General features: G+C 31.8%; 1 protein-coding gene across 2 annotated transcripts; it reads left to right on the forward strand.

Annotated features, from left to right (window-relative positions):
• Positions 1-20,964, forward strand: LOC132736585 (histone-lysine N-methyltransferase EHMT1-like). Of its 2 annotated transcripts, none has more exons than XM_060723741.1 (5): positions 1-239; positions 10,358-10,814; positions 11,525-11,626; positions 17,118-17,324; positions 17,802-20,964. In XM_060723741.1, exons 1-5 carry the CDS (start codon positions 147-149, stop codon positions 17,993-17,995), a joined length of 1,053 nt encoding a protein of 350 aa, XP_060579724.1. In that variant the 5' UTR covers positions 1-146; the 3' UTR covers positions 17,996-20,964. The 2 variants fall into 2 exon arrangements, with proteins under 2 accessions (XP_060579724.1, XP_060579725.1); XM_060723742.1 differs by lacking the exon at positions 1-239 and adding an exon at positions 7,394-7,545.
• The last annotated feature ends 4,581 nt before the right edge of the window (positions 20,965-25,545 follow it).

The raw sequence follows: 25,545 nt of genomic DNA on the forward strand, positions 1-25,545 counted from the left end.
TATTAAGTCATATGTAGCTAAAGAAGCAGAAATGAAACCAAAGTTGAAGAAACGAAACGAAAGCGACTGGCAGGTTCCACCAACAAGGCGGGATTTAAAAAGGCAAAGAAAGTTCGATATCTACGACGAGATTTGTCTACAGGAAGATGCTTGTTATGATATGTTTGCCGACACGGGACTATTGTCTGACCCCGAGAACGAGTTGGACCGTCCACTTGCAGACGGGGCTGGGGAAACTGGTAAGATTTTATTATTATTTTGTACATCTACATGATACGCCCGAGCAATCACTGGGAGGTAGTTTTTTGTTTTTGACGAGTATATTTTTTGTTCCACTGTTTTCATTATTATAATGATTATTATTAAAGCTAGTATTATTTTTTTTATTATTTCAAATATAATGATTTAATTTATTTATTTTAATGATTATATATATTGGCAGCATTATTGATTAATATTATTATTGATTATTGATTATTATTATTATGATTATTGATTATTAATATTTATTATTATCATTATTATCATTATTATTATTATTATCATCATTATTATCAACATTATAATAATACTATTATAATTATTATTATTATTATTATTATTATTATTATTATCACCATTATTATCATTATCATCATTATAACTATTATTATTTTTATTATTATTGTTATTTTTATGATTATTATTATCATTATTATCATTTTTGTTATTATTATCATTATTATCATTATTATTATTATTATTATTATTATTATTATTATTATTTTAATTATTATTATTATTATTATTATTATCATTATTATTTTATTTATCATTATTATAATAATTATTATTATTATTATCATTATCATCATTATTATTAATATTATTATTATCATTATTATTATTATCATTATTATTACTATCATTATTAACATTATTATTTTTATTATTATCCTTATTATTATTATTATTATTATTATCATTATTATCATTATTATCATTATTATAATTATCATTATTATTATCATTATCATTGTTATTATTATTTTTAATAGTTTTAGTGTTATTATTGCTTTTATTGCTATTATTGCTATTACTACTATTATTATTATTATTACATATGATTTTGTATGCAGATTTATCATCATTTTATAATTGAACCGTATTTCGTTTAAGACATGTGCAGTGAGCTCGTGCAGTGCATTCAACCATTAAGAAATGTTTATCTAAAATTCCAGCACAACTAGTCATGTTAGTGCATATAAAATTGTTAAAACGCGTGCTATTAGAAAGTAAAATGGTTGAAAAACGTGTACATGTATATGTAAGGGGAGTTGATAAGTTTACAAATGTTTCAATAAACTTGAATGTTTTAATTCCCCTCGAGATTTGAATTCCGCTAAGGTAGACAATATTTCTTCATCGATTCAACTTGTATAAATAAATTTAGACGTTGTTTTTTTTTTTTTTTTTTCGTTTTTTGTTGTTGTTTTTTTTTTGTTTTTTTTTTCGTTTTTTTTTTTTTTTTTTTTTTTTTTCTTTTTTTTTTGTTGTTGTTGTTGTTGTTGTTGTTTGGGTTTTTTTTTTAAATTTTGCAGCACGAAATTTTTTAAAATGTCTAGAAGATAAAAACATTGTTAAGTGAACAAAGAAAAATAATTTACACGTTACAAACGGGACTAAAAGCCCATGTAACTTACCAAGGTTTCAAAGTTTCAAAAAGTATTGGCTGTCGACAAGCAAAATGTCTTTTGATACATTTATACAATATCAAATACATGACATGATATTACCCAAAAAATGGAGGTCAAAATTTGCAAAAGCAGCCTTTAATGTGTTAGTAACACAGTCATTAATACTATGATAAAAGATACGGCAAAGTCTGTCAATAATCGCACTTAACATTGAAATTATTAATTGTACCCTGAATCTTTTTTTTTCTTTCTTTTATTTCATTAAAATTTCAATGTATTTTTCTCAAGTTTGATTTTCTTGAATTATATTGGCTTATCTCAGGAGGCGTGGAGCTTTAAGTAAGCTACAAAGTGTATTGACCTAGTCATGTGATTAAGGTTAGTTTTGTTCTGCAATAAATACAAACACGTAATCATTCCGTTTCTGCTTCTAAATTAGTAAGGTTAAACAATACATAGTCAAGTTTTTACTATAATTTCATCGAGTGGTTAACAATAAATATTTCTCGAGTGGCGGAAGCCACGATTGAAATATGATATTTTTCATACCATGATATAAAATAAATCCCGTATTTCGATACTGCCCTATTAATTTGTGTATAATGGCTGAACTTTAGAAAAAAAAGTCGTCCGGCAAGATAGCAGTGAAAATATGGAAAATATGATTCTTTGTGAAAAATATTTTTTACAGTGGAAATACGGAAAGTTAGAAAAAGAATTTTCTTTCATCGAAAATTCTCAATATTTTATTTATAACTTATATCTGAAAAACAAATGTACATATTTATTTCTTGAACAAAAACGTACGTAGAAAAACTGACGAAAACTATGATTTCTAATAGAATCTGGAAAAGGGAAGGCAGTGTAGGTGATCACGTGACATTTGTTTACGGTAACGCTGGTTCACCACCTATGGTCGCGCCCATGACTTAATTGTTTTTCCGTTATATCTTTTAACTTTTTGAGTAATTAACACAAACCATGTTTAAGGCAAATATTTTCCGATTCCAATGACACATATTGTTATAGTCAAAATGGGACTAAACTACGTAGATCTATATAAAAATATTTATAATACCTACTGTTGATAATGATAAAAAAAACAGTTAAAAGAAATTGTCTAAAAGTTGAAATTATCGGTTCAAAAATTGTACTGTCTCGCTGTTTACAATTTATGATAATATTTACATATTGATAAATAATTGAACATCAAATACTGCGCTTTATCTAAGTTTTGTTGACTCTTACGATAATATAAATGTAATAGGGGACATATTTGACGTCAAAATAACTGGATTGTATAATGAATGTGTTATTACCGAGATAATATGCAATACGTGTGGCTTGCGGTCAATAAAATGTAAGCGTACAGTACGTATGGCTTGCAAATTTTAACTTTAAAGGTGCAATAGTTGTGTCGTGTCATATCCGGTAATGGAAAGGTAATTATGCAATACTTGCGTTTGAATTTTAAGACTTTAATGTGCAATATGGGTGATATATCCAATAAATGATAGGTGAATGTGTAATACGCGTGACTTGCGGTTAATAGGGCGTTGAGTTGCAATACGTGTAATATATCCGGTAAATGATAGGTAAATGTATAAAACGCGTGACTTGCGGTTAATAAGGCTTTGAGTTGCAATACGTGTAATTTATCCGGTAAATGATAGGTAAATTTGTAATACGCGTGACTTGCGCCTGATAAGGCTTTGAGTTTAAAACGTGTTGCATATCCAGTTAATGAAGGATGAATATACAATGTGTGTGACTTGCGTTTCAAATGACTTAAGGTGTAATACGTGTGGCATATTCGATAAGTAAAGGGTAAATGTGCAATACGTGTGATGTGTGGTTAATAAGGCTTTGAGATGCAATACGGCTGATATATCCAATAAATGATAGGTGAATATGTAATACGCGTGACTTGCAGTAAATATGGCTTTGAGTTGCAAAACACGTGGCATATTCGAGAAATGAAATGTAAAAATGTAATACATGTGACTTGCGGTCAATAAGGCTTTGAGCTTTAAACGTGTTGCATATCCAGTTAATGAAGGATGAATAAACAATGTGTGTGACTTGCGTTTCAAATGATTTAAGGTGTAATACGTGTGGCATATTCAATAAATAAAGGGTAAATGTGCAATACTTGTGATTTGTGATCTATCCCCATCTCGACATTCGAAAAGGAGACAAAAAACGAATGTCGAGCTGAACGTCGTGCTGAATGTCTAGCCAGCTTCCCTTACCAACTCAACAGTGATAAATCGAATGTCGAGCTGAATGTTTAATGTCGGTGTCTATCTATTTATCTATGCTATCCTATGCTATGCTATACTATCTTATCCTATCTTATCCTATCTTATCCTATCCTATCATATCATATCATATCATATCATATATCATATTACCATATCATATTCTCCTTTTTTAATAGGAAAATTAACGTCAGGATACCGTGAATACAGTAGGTAGATAAATGCATGTTTTACAAGAAAAGCGTGGTTAATATTTACATAAAATATTCATTAACATTTAAGTTCATCTCTTAATTATGCGTGTGGTCTAAATTGTGTTACAATTACGTCATAGTATTCGTAAAAACTGCACGTATATGACGTAATACGTTGTCGGTCTCTAATTTACAAATTAATAATTATGTACATCAAACGACCGCGCCCTGATTGTCTTTTCATGTATCAAGATTTTTTTTACAAAAGGAATTAATTAAAATTAACATTGAGACATAGTGAAATTGTAAATTGATTATAATTTTCAGAAGTGCAACAGAAGAAAAATACGAGCGTAGGAGCCCACTTGTTTTTTTTATATTTTATTTGCGGTTTTAAATATATTACAGCATTGCATAAAAACTGAATAATCTAACTACGTCTGTTTTCAGATCATTTTTCTTTCTTTCTTTGTTTTTCTTTCTTTCTTTCTTTCTTTCTTTCTTTCTTTCTTTCAGGATTTAGGATATAAGTATGGGCTGTCAATACTGTATGGGGTAACAGTTTCAGTTTCAGTTTTTATTAAACCAAGGCATATAATATGCAACTGGTTATAACAAACAAACAAACTGAAAAATAACAGTCAAAAATCACTAATATCACAATAAAAGAATACAATTATGACTAGCTAAATAAACAAAAAAAGTAGATCATAGTGTTTATTACAGTACTGAATTCAATACAACATGTATTTTACATTGTAACAAATAGGAACGGAGAATGAGAAGTATTAATTATCTAAATTTTAACATAATGTTTTTACAAAATTAAGATCACAGAATGGATATTTAGTGCAATCGTTCAATATGAAAAAGTCAAAGCCTCAAAGTGATAAAAGTCATAGCACATTCCACTATTATGTCCATATTTATTAAACCCATCGGCGGCTAACAACACACATTACTACACACTTGGAACTTTACACTTTCAGCCGCACTATTCACTCAACGCTACTATACATTATCTTTTTACTTTCAAAAGACGGCAATTTCATGTTTATATGATATCTAAATTAAAGTGAAGGAAAGGTAAACTTTTCCCCATAATTTTGATTTACTTCCGGCAAAATTTTCAAAACCATCACTTTTGAAATACCGTTGTTCGCTTTCCGGACCTGCTCTTCGAGCTCGCTATTTCATTGGCTCCGTGCTCGTTCGGGCTACAATCTTGTAGTATATAACTATATAATTGAGCCGTGTCACGACAAAACCAACATAATGGGTTTGCGACCAGCATGGATCCAAACCAGCCTGCGCATCCGCGTAGTCTGATCAGGATCCATGCTGTTCGCTTACAAACACTATAACAAGCAGAGAAACTGATAGCGAACAGCATGGATCCTGATCAGACTGCGCGGATGCGCAGGCTGGTCTGGATCCATGCTGGTCGCAAACCCATTATGTTGGTTTAAAACTTTATAGATCATTACTTGATACGGAACATGCTTACCTCTTTTCAGATTCGCATTTGAAGATTTAAAAAAAAAAGTAGGTTGCATGTACTTAGTTTGCGTCTGCATTACTGCCGTTCTTGACTACTTTAACCGGACAACTTACACTTAATGTTTTACAAGTATTTATAATGATGTTAACAACTTTGAAGAGATATGGATAAGTTAGTGTAAGTCTAATAGTTCATTGACAGTTAATGACCTTCATTTGATGGTGTCCAATGTCATCCCGATGCTCATGATTGTAAATCACATAAATTTATCATTCTTACGAGCACCGGCGCAGATATTAACCTCGTTCTGAAAGATTTAAAAAGGTCAATACAGATACGCCGAAAGATTTCTTAGCTACGCAGGATTGCGTTCTAAAATTTCACTACGGTAAAGTAAGTCGAAATTGAGTACCTTGTCGACAGTTTAGATATTTTGAAATGGCTGACATTTTCGCAATGCCATATTTGACGGCCAAATGGTTGTTTATTACTTTAATAAGGCATTTGGACCTGGCAGATTGTCTAAACAGAGCACATTGATTGTAAGAATGGCTTTGAACAGTATACTTCACTTAATTATATGGGCATAATTAAAATCATTGCAGCGATTATTAAACTTGATAACTTAGTACCATGGAGTATGTCCTAGTCCACTCAAGGTCATTTCTAATATGTTATTTATAAATATATATATTTTTGCCTTGTACGTGACTGACGCCAAATTAACTTGACCTGGGACAGCATGCCGTTTTTGACATAATATAAATATAAGTCAACAATACCGTAGTATGTAATCATTAATCTACTTTTTACCCATGACCTGATTTATTTGTGTAATGGATTTTGCCAAGCTTTCAATTTGGGACAGTCCATTTTCATTTAAGGGATTTCAATATCAAAGCGGAAAGTACGAGTATATAGTCTGACCATGCTGCATGGATGTTAAGGCTGGTGTAGCACTTTGCTGTCAGCATTGGCTAATCACTTTCGGTTCCAAAAGGTTAAAGGAGCTTCACTGAGGCCAAAATGCCTTCAACATAAAAATTGAATTTTTTACATAGATCATGCGAAACACTTAAATTGTAAAATCCTGCAAAGAAGATAAAACAGAAATATAATCAAAATTAAATTGAATATCGATTTGTGTGTGAGGTTCTTAGCCCAATTTGACTAAAAGCATTGCAACGCTTTTCTTTTTTTAGGGTTCATGCAATTTGCACAATAAAAATTATTATTCTGGAAAAACAAGGGCAATGAATGAGTGTGTTCAAAATTGACTAGTCCAGACCTATATTTAATGGAACAAAAATCTCAGAATAAATATTTCCAGTCCCATCATGTCAAAAAACCTCAGTGGAGTCCCTTTAATGTTGAAAAGACATGAGTTCAATAATAATTTTTCACTTACATAGAAGACATATTTCTTAATAATAATTCTTAGAAATATATATTTTACCTTTAAATGATAAAAATGAAAAAAAGATCATGTAGGTCTTTGTTAATATAATTGAAATTGTCAGATTGTCTTATGTAGATTAATACCATGTAACACTGTTCTAAGTGGTTCTTTATGCGTATACTGATAATACTGTTTTGCTTTAAACATATAAAATAAATACATGTAGAACCACGTATCCTGGTATCAATAAAACAATAACCAAACTATTTCAAAATATTGAGGTTAATCCGTTTATTTTACTTATCTTTTTTCATAATTCTCTTAACTTTTAGGTTGGACATTTTTCTTACCGTCGAAATACGCGTGTACTTAAATTGTTACTGCGCATGCGTAGATAAACTTGTGAGTTCATATATTAAATGAACGTTATCTAAAATTTTCCAAAACATTCGTGATATAGTCAACACGTTTATCGTAGAGCTACTTAAACTTTGGATTAAATTGGTTGAATAAGGTATAACATTTTTCTCTTTCACTATATTTTGAAATATTTAAGAAGTGAAAAGGCCGCATCAAAAAGGTAGTTCTAATGTCTTAGCATCGGCTTTTTGAAACCAACGCTAAACTTTTGCTCCCACTCACCTGAACCTGAGCGAAATATCCGCTGCGGTTTACTTAATTTGGTGCTAAATATTAGGACCGGTGTGCCTAAACGTTGCTTATTCTAAGCTCCGGCTTGCCTAAACTGGTGCTAAATCTTAGCTCCGGTTTGCCTTTACTGGTGCTAAAACAAAGCTCCGAGTTGCCTTAACAGGTGCTTAATCTTAGCTCCGGCTTGTCTAAACTAGTGCTAAATCTTAGCTCCGGTTTGCCTTAACTGGCGCTAAATCTTAACTCCGTTTGCCTTAACTTGGGTAGATCTTAGCTTCGGCTTATCTAAACTAAGGCTAAATCTTAGCTCCGGCTTGCCTAAACTGGAACTGATCTAAGCTTCGGCTTGCCTAAACTGGTGCTTAATTTTAGCTTCGTCTTGCCTAAACTAGTGCTTAATCTTAGCTCCGGATTGCCTAAACTAGTGCTTGATTTGGCTTGCCTAAACAAGTGCTTAATCTATGCTTTGGCTTGCCTACACTAGTGCTTAATCTATGCTTTAGCTTGCCTACACTAGTGCTTATGCTTTGGCTTGCCTACACTAGTGCTTAATATATGCTTTGGCTTGCCTACACTAGTGCTTTATCTGTGCTTTGGCTTGCCTACACTAGTGCTTAATCTATGCTTTGGCTTGCCTACCCTTGTGCTTAATCTATGCTTTGGCTTGCCTACACTAGTGCTTAATCTATGCTTTGGCTTGCCTACACTAGTGCTTAATCTATGCTTTGGCTTGCCTACACTAGTGCTTAATCTATGCTTTGGCTTGCCTACACTATTGCTAAATCTTAGCTCCGGCTTGCCTAAACTAGTGCTTAATCTATGCTTTGGCTTGCCTACACTAGTGCTAAATCTAAGCTTCGGCTTGCCTAAACTGGTGCTTAATTTTAGCTTCGTCTTGCCTAAACTAGTGCTAAATCTTAGCTCCGGCTTGCCTAAGCTGGTGACAAAGGTTAACATCGGTAACATATACCTATTATATATATGCTAAACGGTACTCACTTTTAGCACAGGCTTGGCTTAACTCAAGCCAAATCAACGCTCCTATTAACATTAAATGGACCTAAATCATATCTCCGGCTTACCTTAACTGAAGCTTAATATCATAGCTCCGGCATATTTAAAGATCCCGTAACACATTTTTTATGGTTTTATATCTTAAATATGATGCTCAAATTAAAATTTGTCAATTTTGTAAGTTCCAAAAAACATTATTTATAAAGAAATTACCGAATTTAACATTTCATGAAAATAATGGAGGAATTAAATATCTATTTTCTATAAAAGTCTTAGTCACATTTTTCAATAAGAAATAAATGTATATATTTTAATGATTACATATAATATGTACAAATATTTGCAGTACATGTTTTACATATTCTACGATGTTTGAAAATTGTTTTATAACTATATAATTATTATTATTATTATAATTATTATTATTATTATTATTATTATTATTATTATTATTATTATTATCATTATCATTATTATTATTATTATTATTATTATTATTATTATTATTATTATTATTATTATTATTATTATTATTATTAATATCATTATTATCATTATCAGACATACAAGGCCGTGTTACCAGTATGACTCGAACCAATACCATCTTATTTTAGTGGCAGATATATTATATGAACCACAAAGCCTCCGCAATTCTCAAAAATTAGATTTTGATGATGTCAACATTTTTAATCAAAGTCTTATGTGAAATTTTTAATTAATTAAACCATCACCGTTGATATATTTAGATAATTACCTAATTACGAGTCATGATTGACGTAGTATCTTCGTACATCTGTAAAATGTCCTTTACATTCTTTTTTAACCAGTTTATTTAATTTCTTATTATCTACATAGCTAAGTAGAAAACCTGAATTTAAATCATTCTTCTGCGTTTATCATTTAACGCAGAACAAACCTCCGGAATTTCTTAAATGGACATGTCCAGCTTCCATATTTGGAACAGTCCATTATTAATTTCGGGGATATTAAGATGAAAATTTGAAATAAGTCAGCCAGCAGTTTCGAGCCTGGCCGGACTGCATAGACGTGAAGTCCGAGCAGGCTCTATACTGGTGGCAATGGTGTTCAATTAAGCAGGTTTAAGCGTTAAAACATGCTGATTCAGGGTTATTTCCGACCACTGAAACTAAATGACCAAATGACCTATATTAACGATGGATAATAGTTTAAAATGACATTAATTTTGACCTATCTACTTCCGGTTGTAAAACATCCAATAAAAATGTTTATATGAATCGGAAATCATGAATGAAAGGTGTACATAAAGTATTTTACATATATATAATATGTATATGAAATGTTAATATGTTACTGAAAGTAATTTGCCAAAGGGCCTTTTTGTTTTTAAATACGTTACCTCAAATTAAAATGTTACGATTCGAACGGTGTTAGTTATTGATTGTCAATGAAATTGATTTTACATGAAACATTAAGTATTGGTTATGTAATTTGCAATTCAAATCCAGTGAACATATTCTTAAACGGATCTTGAATAAAAAAAAAGAGAGAAAGCGGATATCATAATTCATGCGTATCGCTATAAATATAACTTTCACATTGATAACTTATCAGTTGTTATCTTTGTACATTTTTCAGGATTTTTTTAATCATCAATCTTATGTACATTGTATATTTCATAGGTGTTTTCTACTAAGACACCGGCAAAAATGGTTGTAGAGAAAATCAAGCGCAGCCAGTCGATGTGGAGCATGTCGGCTGCTTCAAAATATTCGGTGCACCGGCAGAGCGTTCCTGTCAGATCTTTATCGGTTGTGTCCGAGTCGAATTGGAGTCTGTCCGAAACATCTACAAGTCCTAGAAGTGTTATCAGCCGATTCCGGAAACGCTCGCGTTCCAAACATTTAGAAGGGATACGTTATTCGAGTGGACCCTGTTTGTGCGGGGATGTTGATGCGGTTGATTCTAAAAATAGATCATTGCTCTTCTACTCGGCGCGATACGGACAGCTTGACCCCGCTGTACAGTTAGTTGAGGCCGGATGTAGCCCGAATCAGAAAGATATTCTTGGTAACACGCCATTACACGAAGCTATTGAGAAATGTCACCTTGACATTGCTGAGGTTTTTCTCAAGGATGGTGAGTTTAGATATATAGGCCCTATGTTAATTGATAGAAAAAAAAAGAAAATATGTTTCACTGTAGTGAAAAATATTTTTTTACAGTGAAAATTCGCAAAATGAAAATACGTATTTTAATTCCTCGATATTTATCAGTATTTTATTAACAAGCATATAATAAAAATAACTATTTCGATTAATCCAGTAATCCAGTGTCTTGAGTTGTTAACGTTCCGGACTAGTAATCTATGGGTTGCTAAACGCGAGGGTTCAAACCCTTCAAGGAGCAAGCCGTTGTTTGCTTGAGCAAGAAACTTTACATTTATTGCTTAGTACTGATTGGCTCCAGGATCGGATTCGAGTGTGTTTCAATAAGCTTATAGCTTCCGACACAATCAAACTAAAATAAATTTGTATAAACTAAAGAGTAAAAAAATCAAACTCGCCCGAACAACTACTAAGGGGGGTTGGAGGTTTAGTTTAAGTTTCTACTTTGAAACTGATCTCTGCAATACAAGATAGATATTTAATAACCATGCATTTATATAATAACATATAATAATGATTTCTTATTGATACATGCATAGTGGTATATAAATGGTTTTCTGAAATATGAAGTTATTATTTTCTGGAACAGGACTTTTCATCTGATTTTTTTAGATTTTTTTTTTCTTTTGAATTTTTTCTGTAATATTATTTTCAACACTGACTTCACGTATATTTATATAGGTAAAGCAGACGTCAATATCTGTGGTTTTAATGGAGAGACGCCACTGATGGCAGCTGTGACACGTGGTCAACTAGACGCTGTTAAACTACTAGTAAAATATGGTGAGAAATCGTTAAATCGTTCTGTAATTATTGGTGAATTTTTATCACCATCAAATCACCACATTATTACCACATTGTCACCACATTTTATTACTGGCACCAAACTTTCCACTGTCACCACTCGTTATCATCTCAGCAACATTATCAATCCTTCGATTTATTTTTTCATCTTGTGTATTCGAGATTGTAATGTGGTATTGAATCAGAGCGATCACAATAATCGAATTCCTCCTTTGTCTTAGATGTTTCTGAAAACTGCCATTAGCTCATTATCTTGGCTTTTATTATGCACATTTATACTTAAGACTCACTAACAAAGTTTCATTTCATTCTAATCATTTTTTTAAAAATTATTTCGTTATTTCGATCAATATTTTCAAAATCTATTTCCAATTCCTCATTGTGGCTTCTTCTACAAACATCTCATTCTTGATTTCCGTAAGCTAGCTGGATAGTTTTCTCACATGTAGAATCCTACGACGCATGCGTGGCTCGAACCTACAGCCGTGAGAAGCAAGTGATTTAAAGTCATTGACCTGAACCACTCGACCACAGAATCAATTGCCACTGAAAGGGCTAAAGAAAAAGTATTGAAAATTGGAAAAAGGTTGTAAAAGTTACAAAATTAACAAGACATCTGTCAGCAGTTCACACAATACTTTTGTACGTTAAGATATGCAGTAATAGTCTCTTCTTCATACGTAACGGCGAAAAGATAACGCAGTACAATCATAATTTTAATCGGTCATATTTTCCGTACAATATTGGCAACGCGTTACACTGAACGTTGAAATTTAAAAGAAATAATAACTGCTTTGTTTGTATTAAAATGATGATTTCTTAAAGATACACTATGCTCAATTTTGGAATTAGAAAAATATTGATAATTGCCACACAGTCTCTTTGTAAATATAAAGTAAACATGTTTTGACTTCACACAAAGTAGATATGTTAATGTATAAAATTCTACACACTAAAGGTGGTCACAATATGAAGTGTCATTTAAAAAACTGGCAGCTTTTTTAAGACAGAACAAATTTGACTTGTACCGTAAAATGGAACGCAGCTTCCTATACATAGTTTCTTACTTTCGAATAAAACATAACAATGTCATATATTTTTATAAATCCCTTTGATTAAAATATTTTACTCAATGATGAGCATAGTATATTTTTAACTATTTTCTCGTCTGAAGGCGTGCAACTTTAAACTTAAAATTAGATCAGTGTAGATATCACTTTATTTTATCGTAAAGTGATAGCTACGCGAACAAATTTAGAAAGAGACCTTGACATTGACCGTATAATTTCAGTCGGTCAATGGTAGCGAGATATCTTTTAGATAAAACAGAAATGTTAACGAGTCCGTTAAAGTGCAATTCATTCCAGTTTGTTCGGAGCGACGCGGGTATGTTCATTCCCTTTATCAAAGAACGCAGATAATGATGACGTCATTACATAATGTGCACCTCTTTTTTGAAATTCGATATTGATAAAGCTGCACGCCTCCAGATGAGCAAAAATATTTCGATAAAACCAAACCTGACAAAAATGAACTAAGAATTTAGGAAAAGTATAAAAAATAAAAATTCTAGTAATAATGATCGATTTTTCAATAATTATAACTATATTTCTACTGCGTTACTAATGCAGTAAGTGTTAATTTTGCATATTTTGACATCTTTTTGGTAATTTACATGGGTTGTAAGTGCCATTGATAATGTGTAAATTGCATTCTTTTGGTAACTTCACAATATTATACTGTTAAATACATTTTCAAATGTTCATGAAAATTAGCATGAATCTGGAGGCGTTCTCCTTTAACATATGTGTCTTTAATTGATATCTAAAAACTTAAGGGTGCTGTTCTATATGAACATATATGAGCCGCGTCACGACAAAACCAACATAATGGGTTTGCGACCAGCATCCGCGCAGTCTGATCAGGATCCATGCTGTTCGCTTACAGACCCTATTACAAGTAAACAAACTGATAGCGAGCAGCATGGATCCTGATCAGACTGCGCGGATGCGCAGGCTGGTCTGGATCCATGCTGGTCGCAAACCCATTATGTTGGTTTTGACATTAGGAGGCTCATTTTTTTTTACTGCCAATGCATTTCATATGCCAAAATTACATCAACAAGGAAAAGAAAAAAAGGTTTATTATCATGAGATATATTCATTATTCTTTTATATTTTAGAAAATAATTTATTAATTTTTGTTCAGTCATTACTTAGATCTATTTATTAATTTGCCGATCATCTGCATTAACTTTTAGTGTTTTGTTACCTAAATCTTGTGTCAGAACAACCATGTCATACTTTTAGCATTTTGTTCCCTTAACCAATCAATCGATACCATAATGCATAAGAGAGACCATTGTATACACACCGGTCTCTCAAATATCGACCTGTGTCATACGACGCATTACTCACCCCAAATGAGGGTAAAAATGACTCCGACAGAAAGAAGTCCGCTTAGGGATGACAATTTGATTTTATGAACCACAATATATCTTTTCAAGTGATTAAAATCGTTCATTGCTTTCAAGGGATCTCTGTTTTCCATAGTTTAATTTTGCAAGTGCAATATTGATAGTTCCAATTCAAATATTCAAAACTACTTTCACTTTCGGTTTTAATTAAAACTAACAATCGACGAAATACTATCATGCGTTTTGAACGAAACTGGGTTTGTGAAACCAATAAAGGATTGTCAGAAGGAGTGTTTGGTGCATGTTTTGTGTAAAAATGTTGTAATGGCTATTATGCCAGCAGAGTATGAAAAAAGTTTATTATTCAACTGGCCACATTTGCGATTTGTTCTATCACTTCGTTGTTCAAGCCGCCAAGTAAAAAGTAGTGCGTTCCCATCATCCTTGGAGTGGTTTCACACAGGTCAGTAATACCGGTGTACACAATGTAAGAGAGACCCCATAATTTATGTGTCTATATTTTCATGTCATTGTAACACTGTCGTATTGTTGTTGCTTAGTAGAAGAAATGTTTTAATTTTCACTTTGACAATGTAAACAATCAAATTAGATTTGTACTTTATTTTCATACTGAATTTTGGCCTTAAATCCGGGTACATTTTCGTGACGTCATAATTTTACCACATCCTTCCATTGTCGCCTATGCATGCTTCAGACACAATATATTTAAACAAATTGAAACAATTTCAAATATCTCAGTTAAAATAAGGATTTAAAGTCACGTTAAAAGGCTCTTCCCCATTGGTTGATGCGTTGTTTATTGCCTTAAAATCCTGTTGTTCGCTTTTAATTTGCAAGTTGCTGTCAAGGAGCACTTGAAGAAATGAAAGAAGGAATAAATACTGTTACATTTATCCACATCAATTCAGACTTCAAGTACTGTAATTCGTCGATTTATTTACTAGCGTACATTGGAAACATGCGTTAGGGCTAAGCAATAAATTATACAGTTGTCAACAAGAACTGCTAAAGTTGTTTGTATTTTCGCAGTTTATTGTCGAAGGTTTTACAATAAAGTGATTTTGTGTCATGCAAATCTTTAAAGAGATCAGCGCTGCCGTAAACCGGTCATAATTTATTCAAATGACGACATTCATTTAGATGTCAAAAAACAATTTAATTTTAAGGTTTGCCCATTTTGAGTGCGTTGAAAAAAAATTTTTAGATTGTATCTCCACACTTTTAAGTCAGCAAAATCAAAACAGTAATCAGGGATATTTTGAAATGCCCACATGGTGCGGCGTTATTTATTTATTAATTTTTTTATTTAATTTATTTATTTATTTTTTCATGTTTGCCAAATAGACAAGCCTCAATCTATTTTGAGACTCGCGCACGTTGATAACACTAGATTTATCAGTATTGTTCCGAATATGTGGTATAATATTGGTTTTTACACTATTTTTTTTATAGAATATCAATCGGCGGGCTTTAGATGCAATAGGGCCCCCTTCCACCATACCGCATCCCTCCCCCTCCCCATCCCCCACCAACTCTCACACATACATACTGCCTAAAGACACGATAAAATAATAAGAATTGTTAAAATGAGAAAAAAACACTAATATACTTAAAATGTGTTTTTCTTAGAATTACAAAAAGATTACGAACAACCCAAGAATAAAAGATCGATACACACAACAACAAAAATCATAAACATTATAATAACTACTGAAAATGTACGAAATAAGATGAACATTATCAAAACATGAAATAAGCAAACAGTGAAATGATCACGAGAAATAAGTGATCTTAAATTTCAAATTGTATACACCATATAATAATTGCGTAACCGGTTTAACTCGTATTTAAAAACGTTTTAGAACCTTTATGATGTGAAAAATTGCTATGTACATCTGATATGTATTTAAACTTTATATTAATATAACTTACATAACTGATAAATTAATGATAACACATTGGATTTCTTTAAATAGGTTATCTCGACATCCAGATCATTCGTGATCATAACATTATTGAAATACTTCAAATCCAGATAAAGAGTGATCATCACGAAATGCTTTGGGAGTGACCTCCCTTGTTTATACGGATTATGGTGCTGTAAACGATATTCGTCACTATTCATATGGCATTGTAAATGTAACACCGTCGTCTTATTGTCAGACATATATTACATTATTATATCAACATATGATTGGCAATTCAACAAATTCAAAAACAATTACAATGTACTTGACATACACCGCACAAAATTTCTGTAACATGAAACCTTTCAGGCACTTCTATCGATCATTTTCATATTTCTCATTTTTCAAATTGATTGAATGATAGAAGATCTGTTTAATTTTAACAAATGTTTTTTTGTTGCTTATTTTTCTGTTTCAAAGCCTGTTTCAATTCTTTATTATGTAAGACTCATTTTGATTGGCTGAGTGTGTGTTTTGTTTGACAGTGGCCAATGACGTTGCACACACTACTACATGGCGACTGTAACATGAGTGATAATACTAACTGTAATATTTTTCTTACTGTTCAAGATTATATCAGCAAAAGCAAGCGATTAACTCCAGATACCCTTCTTTTATCAATGCCATACTGTTAGTGCCGTCTTGAAATATCTTCTTTTCTTTGCTATCTTATTTCTTCTTTTCCTCTCTTTTCAGATAGTTGATTATTTTACAAAACCTTCTTCTGACCAACAACGATCTCATATGTTTTGTATATAATATAAAATTCATTCTTATTACATAATTACTCATTGTACTTTCAAGCATATCCATGTACATACATATACACACTACCAATATTTAGCAAATAAAAACTAGGATAAGACCTATATAAGCATCAGCTTTCGGTTCTGATCCTTTTTCATTCATTTCATGTGTTGTAAAGTTCTGTTTGTAAATTGTAAATGTGTATACTTGTTTGAAATAAACTATGTTTAAACTAAACAATGAAATTGACTTTCTTAGATCAGTTATTTTTGAACATTTTGTCACACAAGATTAATTTCAGAATAATTACATTTCTCAGGAGCTGACGTTAATTTACCGGACGCTGTGGGAAATCCGCCAATCTATAGAGCGCTGCAAAGGGGCTGGAATGAAATTGCAGACATTTTATTGGACCTTCATTGTGACGTCAATAAAACAACATCCAATGGCATGACGTGCTTCTTTGCGGCTGCGCATTGCAATAAAATTCATATTGGAAATATTGCTCGACGCCTTTTAAAAACAGGTATAATTTAAGATATCTGTACTGAAAATAAATCGTCGATTCGTCGTATGAACTTATTGTAGTTTAACTAAAACAAAAAGAAATATATATTTTCAAATGTATTATTATTAATGCAAAGACGACTTTATATTGTCATCACGTTAATTTATTGCGTAATTTAGTACTGGGATAGAGGGAAAAATCAATTCAAGATCCTGCTTCTGGCAAGATATTACTTAGATTACTGATTTTTGCGATTCTTTTTTAATTCATGATTGATGTGTCCAAAGATTCGAGTATGGGATATTGACTTAATTTTCATTACATATTCATTAACTTACATATTAAACAGCACTGGTAAATTGTATTAAACGACCTGTTACGGTTTTAATAGTTTTCTTAAAGACAGTAATTGAAACCTTTCTGGCGACGCATGTACGATTTCTGCACCACTAACTGGAAAAGACCGAAAATAGTACATTTTATTTTTACTTTTAGATTATGATTTTAAAATGGACGCTGAGTGGCTAGCAACGGAGGGATGTCCAGTCTCTAAAACTGACGATTCCAAACATCACAACAAAATTATGGCAAGAGCTGGCCTTGCAGCACCAAAGAAAGGATCATTATTAAGTAGCGGGAAAAGAAAAATCGTGAAAACATTCAGAAGTTTGTCAAAAGATTCTCGATAACGGATGTAACACAATTAATTAGGATGTCAAAAAGTCCCGGAAGTGCCCTTTATATTGTTTATATGTTGCAGACGAGAAAATTTTAACCGGATGTTATGAAACGACGCTTTACATGCTCTTCATTCGGCTACATTATGTGCTTCCGGTTAGTTAACTGTCTCAGATAATGGCATAATTAAGAACAATTTAATTCGTTGCAAAACAGAAAGTGTATTATGAATATAAACCGGATGTAGTGTATTGTGAATATAAACCGGATGTTTTAAACGAGAGACGCTCACGTGCTCTGTTCTGGTTACATATCACATGTTTCCGGTCAACTTACTGCGCTTAATTCTATGGAAATACACTTATCTTGATCTTCAATCCTGCAAACTTACAAGATGGATGAATGACGTCATTAAAGTGCTTGAAGTGTTTAAAAAATATTACAACATGGTTAGAGACAGCGTTTGACGGATGATCTTTATGTACCTTTTTAATATGACCTTGACCATGAAAAGGTGAGGCAATGTGATTAGTTGAATATGTACATGTTATAGTTACGAGTATGATAATACACATGCCTTGTAAACAAAACAAAACATGGAAAACTCGTGCAATGAGCAAGTGGGAGGATTTCAATTATTTGATGTAATACAAATCTTTTGTCTAGATTTACATTTGTAAGCAAATTCAATATTCGCTTGAAGAACAATCTTCCATAGATGTAGTGCTACGTTTTTCGGCCGATGACTCTTTGTTTCCTTCATGTTTTCCGGTAAATTTACGGAATATTTGCCATCCTTTTCTCGGTAATTTCCCGACAAGTACCTAGCAAAGATTGAACCACATATTGTCTTTTGTAAAGATAATGATTGTTTGTTGTTTATTTTTTGTTATTCATGTTTTTGATACAAAAAGTAATAAACCAGTTGAGCATTTTATATGAAACATGTCTTTCTATATAAATCTGACTTTTATCAAGTAACTGATGCCTACCGAAAAGTAAGAATATACTAATACAAACCACGGAACATGTTTACCTACCAGTACTTTGTCTGTGGGCAGATTTAGCATTCCTAGAGCATCCTCGTGTTCTTATTAGACCCATCTCCTTTGACATTTTTATGCTGGTTTGGATTCATACGCATTTAGCTCAAAACTACGTTGTATATTGAAAAAAAATGTAAGGTCTGATATTTATGTAAAATATTTCAAAGACCTTGAAAATGTAAGTGTTTCAGGATAAAATAGGTCGGCGCAATTTTTCATAATAACATTTCTTTTGTTTTCATCAATACAAAATGTATTTGATTTATACAGATTTCATTTTAGTTCGAATGTGTAGAAAGTTTTCGCTTATAGACACACTTTCGAATCCATTCCTGGAACCAACCAGTACTAAGCAATGAGTGTAAAGCCTCTTGCTCAAGGAACCAACGGCTTGCCACTGACAAGGTTCGAACCCGCGCGGATAGCTCCCCTTAGATAACTAGTCCCACGCGTTAACCATTAGGCCATGCCGCCACTTAGATTTCAATTTCAGTATTTCAAAATATGCTTTTTATAGAGATGTTTACTTTAATTTATTGAAACAAGCAGCATTCCCAGGGCAAGTGCGAGATGGGGGGCTCAAATTTTCGACTGATATGCATATCTTGTTAAAACTACTCGTAATTGGTAATTGTAAGTCGCTTAATAGACATCTCTTGTCTTACGTGATGCTCTGTTTAAATTAATTCGTACTTAAGTAAATGGTTTTTCAAATTCAGATTACGCCCCACTTTTGATCACAACAACCTAAGTAAGTCTCGGGAATGTTTTAAATGTCGGTCTGACATCAAGATACACAAACATTTTGATCAGTACAAAATGAAAATTAGGCTTCTGTGATCACAAGGTTGTCATGCAACGTTATGACGTAAGTTCAAGGTCGAAATTGATAAATCATAAGAGTTAACTGCATACTTATCAATGTTTAAAAAATATATAGAGGATATACAAGTTTCTTCTATAAATACAGGATTTATTTTCATCGAGTGGTATGAAAATAAATATAATGATAATTTTCATACCTTGTTCCATTATGTCTGTTCCGTTTTGTGTCCTGTCTGACCCATTCGTTGTCTTGTATCTGCCAGGTGGCGTCTTTTTCTGTATGCTCCGTTATGTATTTCCCGTAAAGTCTTTTGTATTGAATTCTGGTCCGTTTAGTCTGTATCTGTATGTTAAACCGTTTTAACTGTCTTTGTTTTTATGTTCTATTCGTTCTATGTTCTGGTTTTGTCATTCTTTTAGTGGAGCAGCAAAGGATCGAACTCACGACCCCTTGATTGGTAGACAGACAGTTTTACCACTGCATCATAGCGCCCGCTCTGAATAATAACTGTTTTTGAAAGTCCTATATACATTATTATGCAATTAAATTTTAACACCTTTACGGATAGCCAACCCACGTGACTTTTTATATCTCGTCAAAGAGAATATTACTCTATTTAAGTTATAATTTATAGATAACTTTGCCGTTACTTTAACATATCCTGGAAATTTAGTAGAGGGTACCCCGCATTCTTAGGTATATCAGATTGTGTGATAATCTTCGTGTAGAATTTTCCTGAAACCGAGACTGAATTCCAAAATGTTCAATAGCTACTATAGTATCACAAGCATACGTTTTTCCCGAATTCAAACATTTAAAGCAAATAAACGGACAATGATGCATAATGAAACGTTTTAAGTTCCATGAGAAACTTATCTTTAATTTGATGATAAAAGAAAGTGATATGCTTGTTGACAATGCAATGTAGATCAAAGCGCTGAAAGCACTGAATGTGACGGCGTAACATTAGGCTATTGTAACACAAGTTAAACAAATAAAATAATGCAACATGTCATTGCGTCATATGTGATTAGTGTTTTGTATATCTCTACAGTTATGAAATTTAAAGCCCCCCTGAAGGTGGTATATTTTATGTTGTTACGTTAGAACAGAATTCACGTAACAGGAAATAAGGAATATAAATACTTGACGGAATATTCTACAAGACACTGAGTGGAACAAACAGCAAGACACGAAGTGGAAGTGACGGAAGAGACTTAATGGAACAAGACAAAAGAACAGCAACGATACAGACAAGAGGAGATAACTAAACGGAACAGGAGACAAGGAACGATAATAGAACAACTAAAGTAATATGCAAAAACACTTAACAGAACACATTACAACAAAGACGAAGCAATGACTTTACAGAATATGCAACTACAACAGTCCCATCACTGACTAGCACACACGACTACGCGCAACGTAAAAAAGTAACGAACGGAAGAAACAACAAATTACTGACAGCAAACAAAAAATAACATAGAACAGAAAAGTAAGCAGAACCGGCAATAAAATGTATAGTACCATGGAACAATATACATGTAGTACAATGGAAAAGACAATAAGAGACCTAACAATATATATAACAAGACATACTGTATAACGGAAAAAACAGAAAAGCAGGTATTGTCTGGCTACACAAATTGTCGGGAGTTTAACAAGATAACAGAACAAACAGCAAGAAATTGTAACGAACCATACCATACAAAAAGAGACGTGACATGACAGATAGCATTCAACAAGACATTGAATGGAATAGACGACAAAACACTTAGAAAAACAGATAACAATGGAACAAACTCCGGAGAACCCATTGATAGAACAACCAAGAGAATTTATCCAAATATAGTGAACAGCAACAAACAAACTATGCTACTAAATGAATGCCACTATTGTTTATCAAAAGATAAAATACCAACGTAGGTTGTTTCCAGTAACGGATCGAGAGTTTTAAGGTTCCTATAAATTCGAACTAAAATAAATTATGTATAAACTAAAAAGCAATACCTCAAACTGAAAACAGGACAGAAAGAGCATAATTTTGTATGTCCGAAAATTCCTTATCTATCTGTTAAAATTGTAAAAAAAAGCATTACATTGTGTATAAAATCTCGTGCGAAATTAAGATTTATCATTGTTATCATCGGATAGCAAATGATAAGATTTTCCGGTTTGAAAACTCGTTTTCGTTGATGTTAAAAACTATTTAAGATAAATATTTCATTACAAGAAATGTGGCTAGTATGATATGCAGATAAACAACAATACTTTGATATTGCATTTTATAATGTTTAAATAGTTTATCGAGAGTTTCAGAACATTATAAACTTACGTTTGGTGCAATTTTCTAGATCACTGTACATTACTGGTATCGCATATGTATTATGGGCCTGTGGCCTTCCTATACAAAAAGAAATTTTGTTATTTTGATTGTATTATTGTATTGTTTATGAAATATTAATAATGGTGTTTATTATGTTAGAAATGACATTAACATTAACTGATATATCAAAGCACAATTTAATAATTTGAAGCTATCGATAAGTGTAAAGTTGTTGTTGTTGTTGTATTATAAGTCAGACCGACACTGGTAAGGTCATACGGTGACTTTCCAGCTTAACTGGTAGAGGAATACGTCGGATGCGTCCTGTTTATATTATGCCAGACACGAGCGGGCACCTGAGTAGAGCCACCGGTCTTCAAGCTAGATAGTTCTCTCAGACATTTCAGATGAGAGAATCCAAAGATCCGAACCCTATGCAGTAAGGGTCAGAATATGAAGTCCACGGTCAAAAACATTCACTTTCAATAAACGTATCTTTGAAAATTATATCACATTTATCCATAAAGCATTAATTAACAGAATACTACCTATTACGTCCCAAGCTCTATTCATAGTCATTTGAATTGTTTGCTATTTAAGGTAATTTAAGGGCAATTAACTTACATTAGTCTAAAAAACATAGTTATTATTAGTTTGTGTTTCCTACTCTAGTCTTGGTCACAATTAAAAAAATCTTGGAAGTGCATTAAAAACTTTTTTTTTATGAAAATAGGCAAAGGTTTAGGTGTAGAAGAAACGGTAGATAATTCAGATTTCCAATATTTTACACGACCATTCAGATGGAAGACAACTTTGTGGAAAAAATAAGGCCTTTCTTACATTCAATGTGAATTTTCTGCCCTTAAAATAAGCAAAATTTCAAGTACAAGGGAAGATAACTCAACAAACGACCCCCTAATAAGTTTTGCTTCATGTCATATTTTCAGCTCAAGGTAAGTTGAAATAATTATTTCATAATTATATCTATAGGAAATTGAACAGATGGAAAACCATATAAAATTTTCTTCGCATATAATCAGAAACATAATAAGATGGTTTTATGATAGAAAACCTATAAATACATACTTAAACAGAACTAGAAATATAATTTTAAAAAAATACAACAACAAAAAGCAAGTCATACATCGGGCCTTTTTTCGGCCGGAGGCCGTCTGTTTTCGGTTGGACTTCCTGTAAAATTTATAGGGAAGAACTTAATATATGTAACAATTTCAATAGTCATTTTGAAATAACAATTTGGAATCTGAATGGCCATTTTAAATAAAGTAAAATAACATTAGCGATTTTTCTGACATGGTATACGCGTCTAATTTTCAATAGATCTTCCGATCTGACCTTCTCAAAAGGAGTTCTGGAAACGAACTACATGTATTTACATTCATTAGCTCTTTTACTATCAGGTTTAATACCAGATACTTTCTGTTTAACTATGCCTTCCCCATAAGGTCTACAACTCTCGTACGTATTTTACCATACATCTTCCTACAGAATATTTTACGTTGCTTTAATAATGTATTGAATTTTGTCAAACATTAACGAAACCACTACACGAACCCGTTTACTCATGCACATGAAAATAGCAAAAAGCACACAAGTAAACGAACTTAAAATGGATACAAAGTTGATTCACAGTTTTCATATATCTTACATACTACTGAAGTATTTATATAACTGCTAACGATGGTTTGTTTATAATAAATGTCTGTCAAAGATTTTTTTGGATTTGAATTCTTACTTTCGGGTCTTTTTTTTCGGATTTTAGGTTTCTTTCGTTATTTCCAAAGGGGTTGAAAATCTGCTGATTCGGGTATTTCTTATCAACAAAAAGGTGTCATTTTAAAACTTTATATTGAAATTTCAATTTGATTAAACTTCAATTACTTAAATATTTTTCTTTGAGATAAAACGATATTCGCAATAATAGAAATAAAAGAATTACATGACGGTAAAAATTGAACTAAGACGAAAATAATTGTGTACGAAATAAATTGTTTTGTTTGTAGTTCTTATTTACTTTTTCTTTACTTTTAAAGGATTTACATCAGACTTTATATTTTGTTTCGATTAAAATACTTCGTATGTGCCAACATATGCATATAATTTTAATATTTCAAAATAAACAAACGTAAAATTCAATAATACGCTCAATATCATAATCCTTCTGATTCTAATTCCAATAAACCAGTTTTAGTTCGGCCGAGTATCTTTTTTAAAGAGTCTTATTATTTAGATTATATTTTCTGCCTTAACGTAAGTACAAGTAACAAGTATAAGTAACAAGGTCACGTAGGTTGTGAGCTCTAATATATTTAATGTTCAACTTATTCATGCATGGTATTGCAATATTATTTTACGCTTCATAGCAAATTTAAAACGCAGTATATTTGGAGAGTGGATAAGAAGTACAGTAAATCACTATTTGGTATTTTATCAAATATTTTAACTATTTGATAACTATATGCTTTTCAAATTTTTAATATTAATTTTCAAACTTGAATTTCTTTGTATTCATTTAATTTCATTGATGATGTAAAACATGTTTTAAATAAGAGTCAATAATCAATGCCTTTACTAGTTCTATTTCTGACATGTGGTCATTTGCCTTATCATTATGTGGTGAACATTTTTTTTCATAACACTGGGCATTATATGTTTGTAAAAACATTTTAAAATGTTATTTAGATACTTTAAAAATTCGTTTATTGAAAAATCTTCATTTTTGTGTTATCCCAATGTACTAAAAATAGAATGGTTTTTCAGTAGCGCTATTTATAGAATGTAATATATTTTTGCCATATCCGGCTGCCCATTGGGTGCATATGGATAAAAAATATACTCATATGGTAAAATTATTTGAAAATAAAAAGTAATATTACATTATAATTATCATATAAAATAGTATTTAATTTATTCATACTAGTTAAGATTTGAATTGATTTCATTTATAGTTTGATTAATCGGAATTATTCTGTTTTGTTGCTATCGATTAGACGGGGTGTTTTTATACTAACAAAGGATACTAATTCAGTCGCTTCCAGTGCTGGTAGTATTTTTTTTCCTTTATGAATGTTATAATCTTTAAAGAAACAACCAAACGTTTTTGGCAAGTGTATATTTTAGAAGTTACTGATGCGCTAATAAGTAGTTAAAATACTACTCATGTTGGTTTCCCATTTCATTCAATATATTTCTGTTGCTCGAGGAATTTTTATATATTTGTACAAATGAGTGGCTGTGCTAGTTTAGTGTCTAACTGATAGTTTATATCTTTTTATAATTGTAATAATAATTAAATAAAATAAAACGATTTAAAAGTGTATATTTTTAGAAATTACTGAATTA

The sequence above is a fragment of the Ruditapes philippinarum genome, unplaced genomic scaffold (assembly GCF_026571515.1).
Source record: "Ruditapes philippinarum isolate M1 unplaced genomic scaffold, ASM2657151v2 ctg4364_1_1_1_1, whole genome shotgun sequence".
NCBI lineage: Eukaryota > Metazoa > Mollusca > Bivalvia > Venerida > Veneridae > Ruditapes > Ruditapes philippinarum.

Bases quoted from the DNA above. Each gene is read 5' to 3' on its own strand.
- LOC132736585 (XM_060723741.1), top strand. From the start codon at position 147: ATGCTTGTTATGATATGTTTGCCGACACGGGACTATTGTCTGACCCCG. The intron at 240-10,357 runs GTAAGATTTTAT...TATATTTCATAG, and splicing joins AGACGGGGCTGGGGAAACTG to GTGTTTTCTACTAAGACACC. The intron at 11,627-17,117 runs GTGAGAAATCGT...TACATTTCTCAG, and splicing joins TAAACTACTAGTAAAATATG to GAGCTGACGTTAATTTACCG.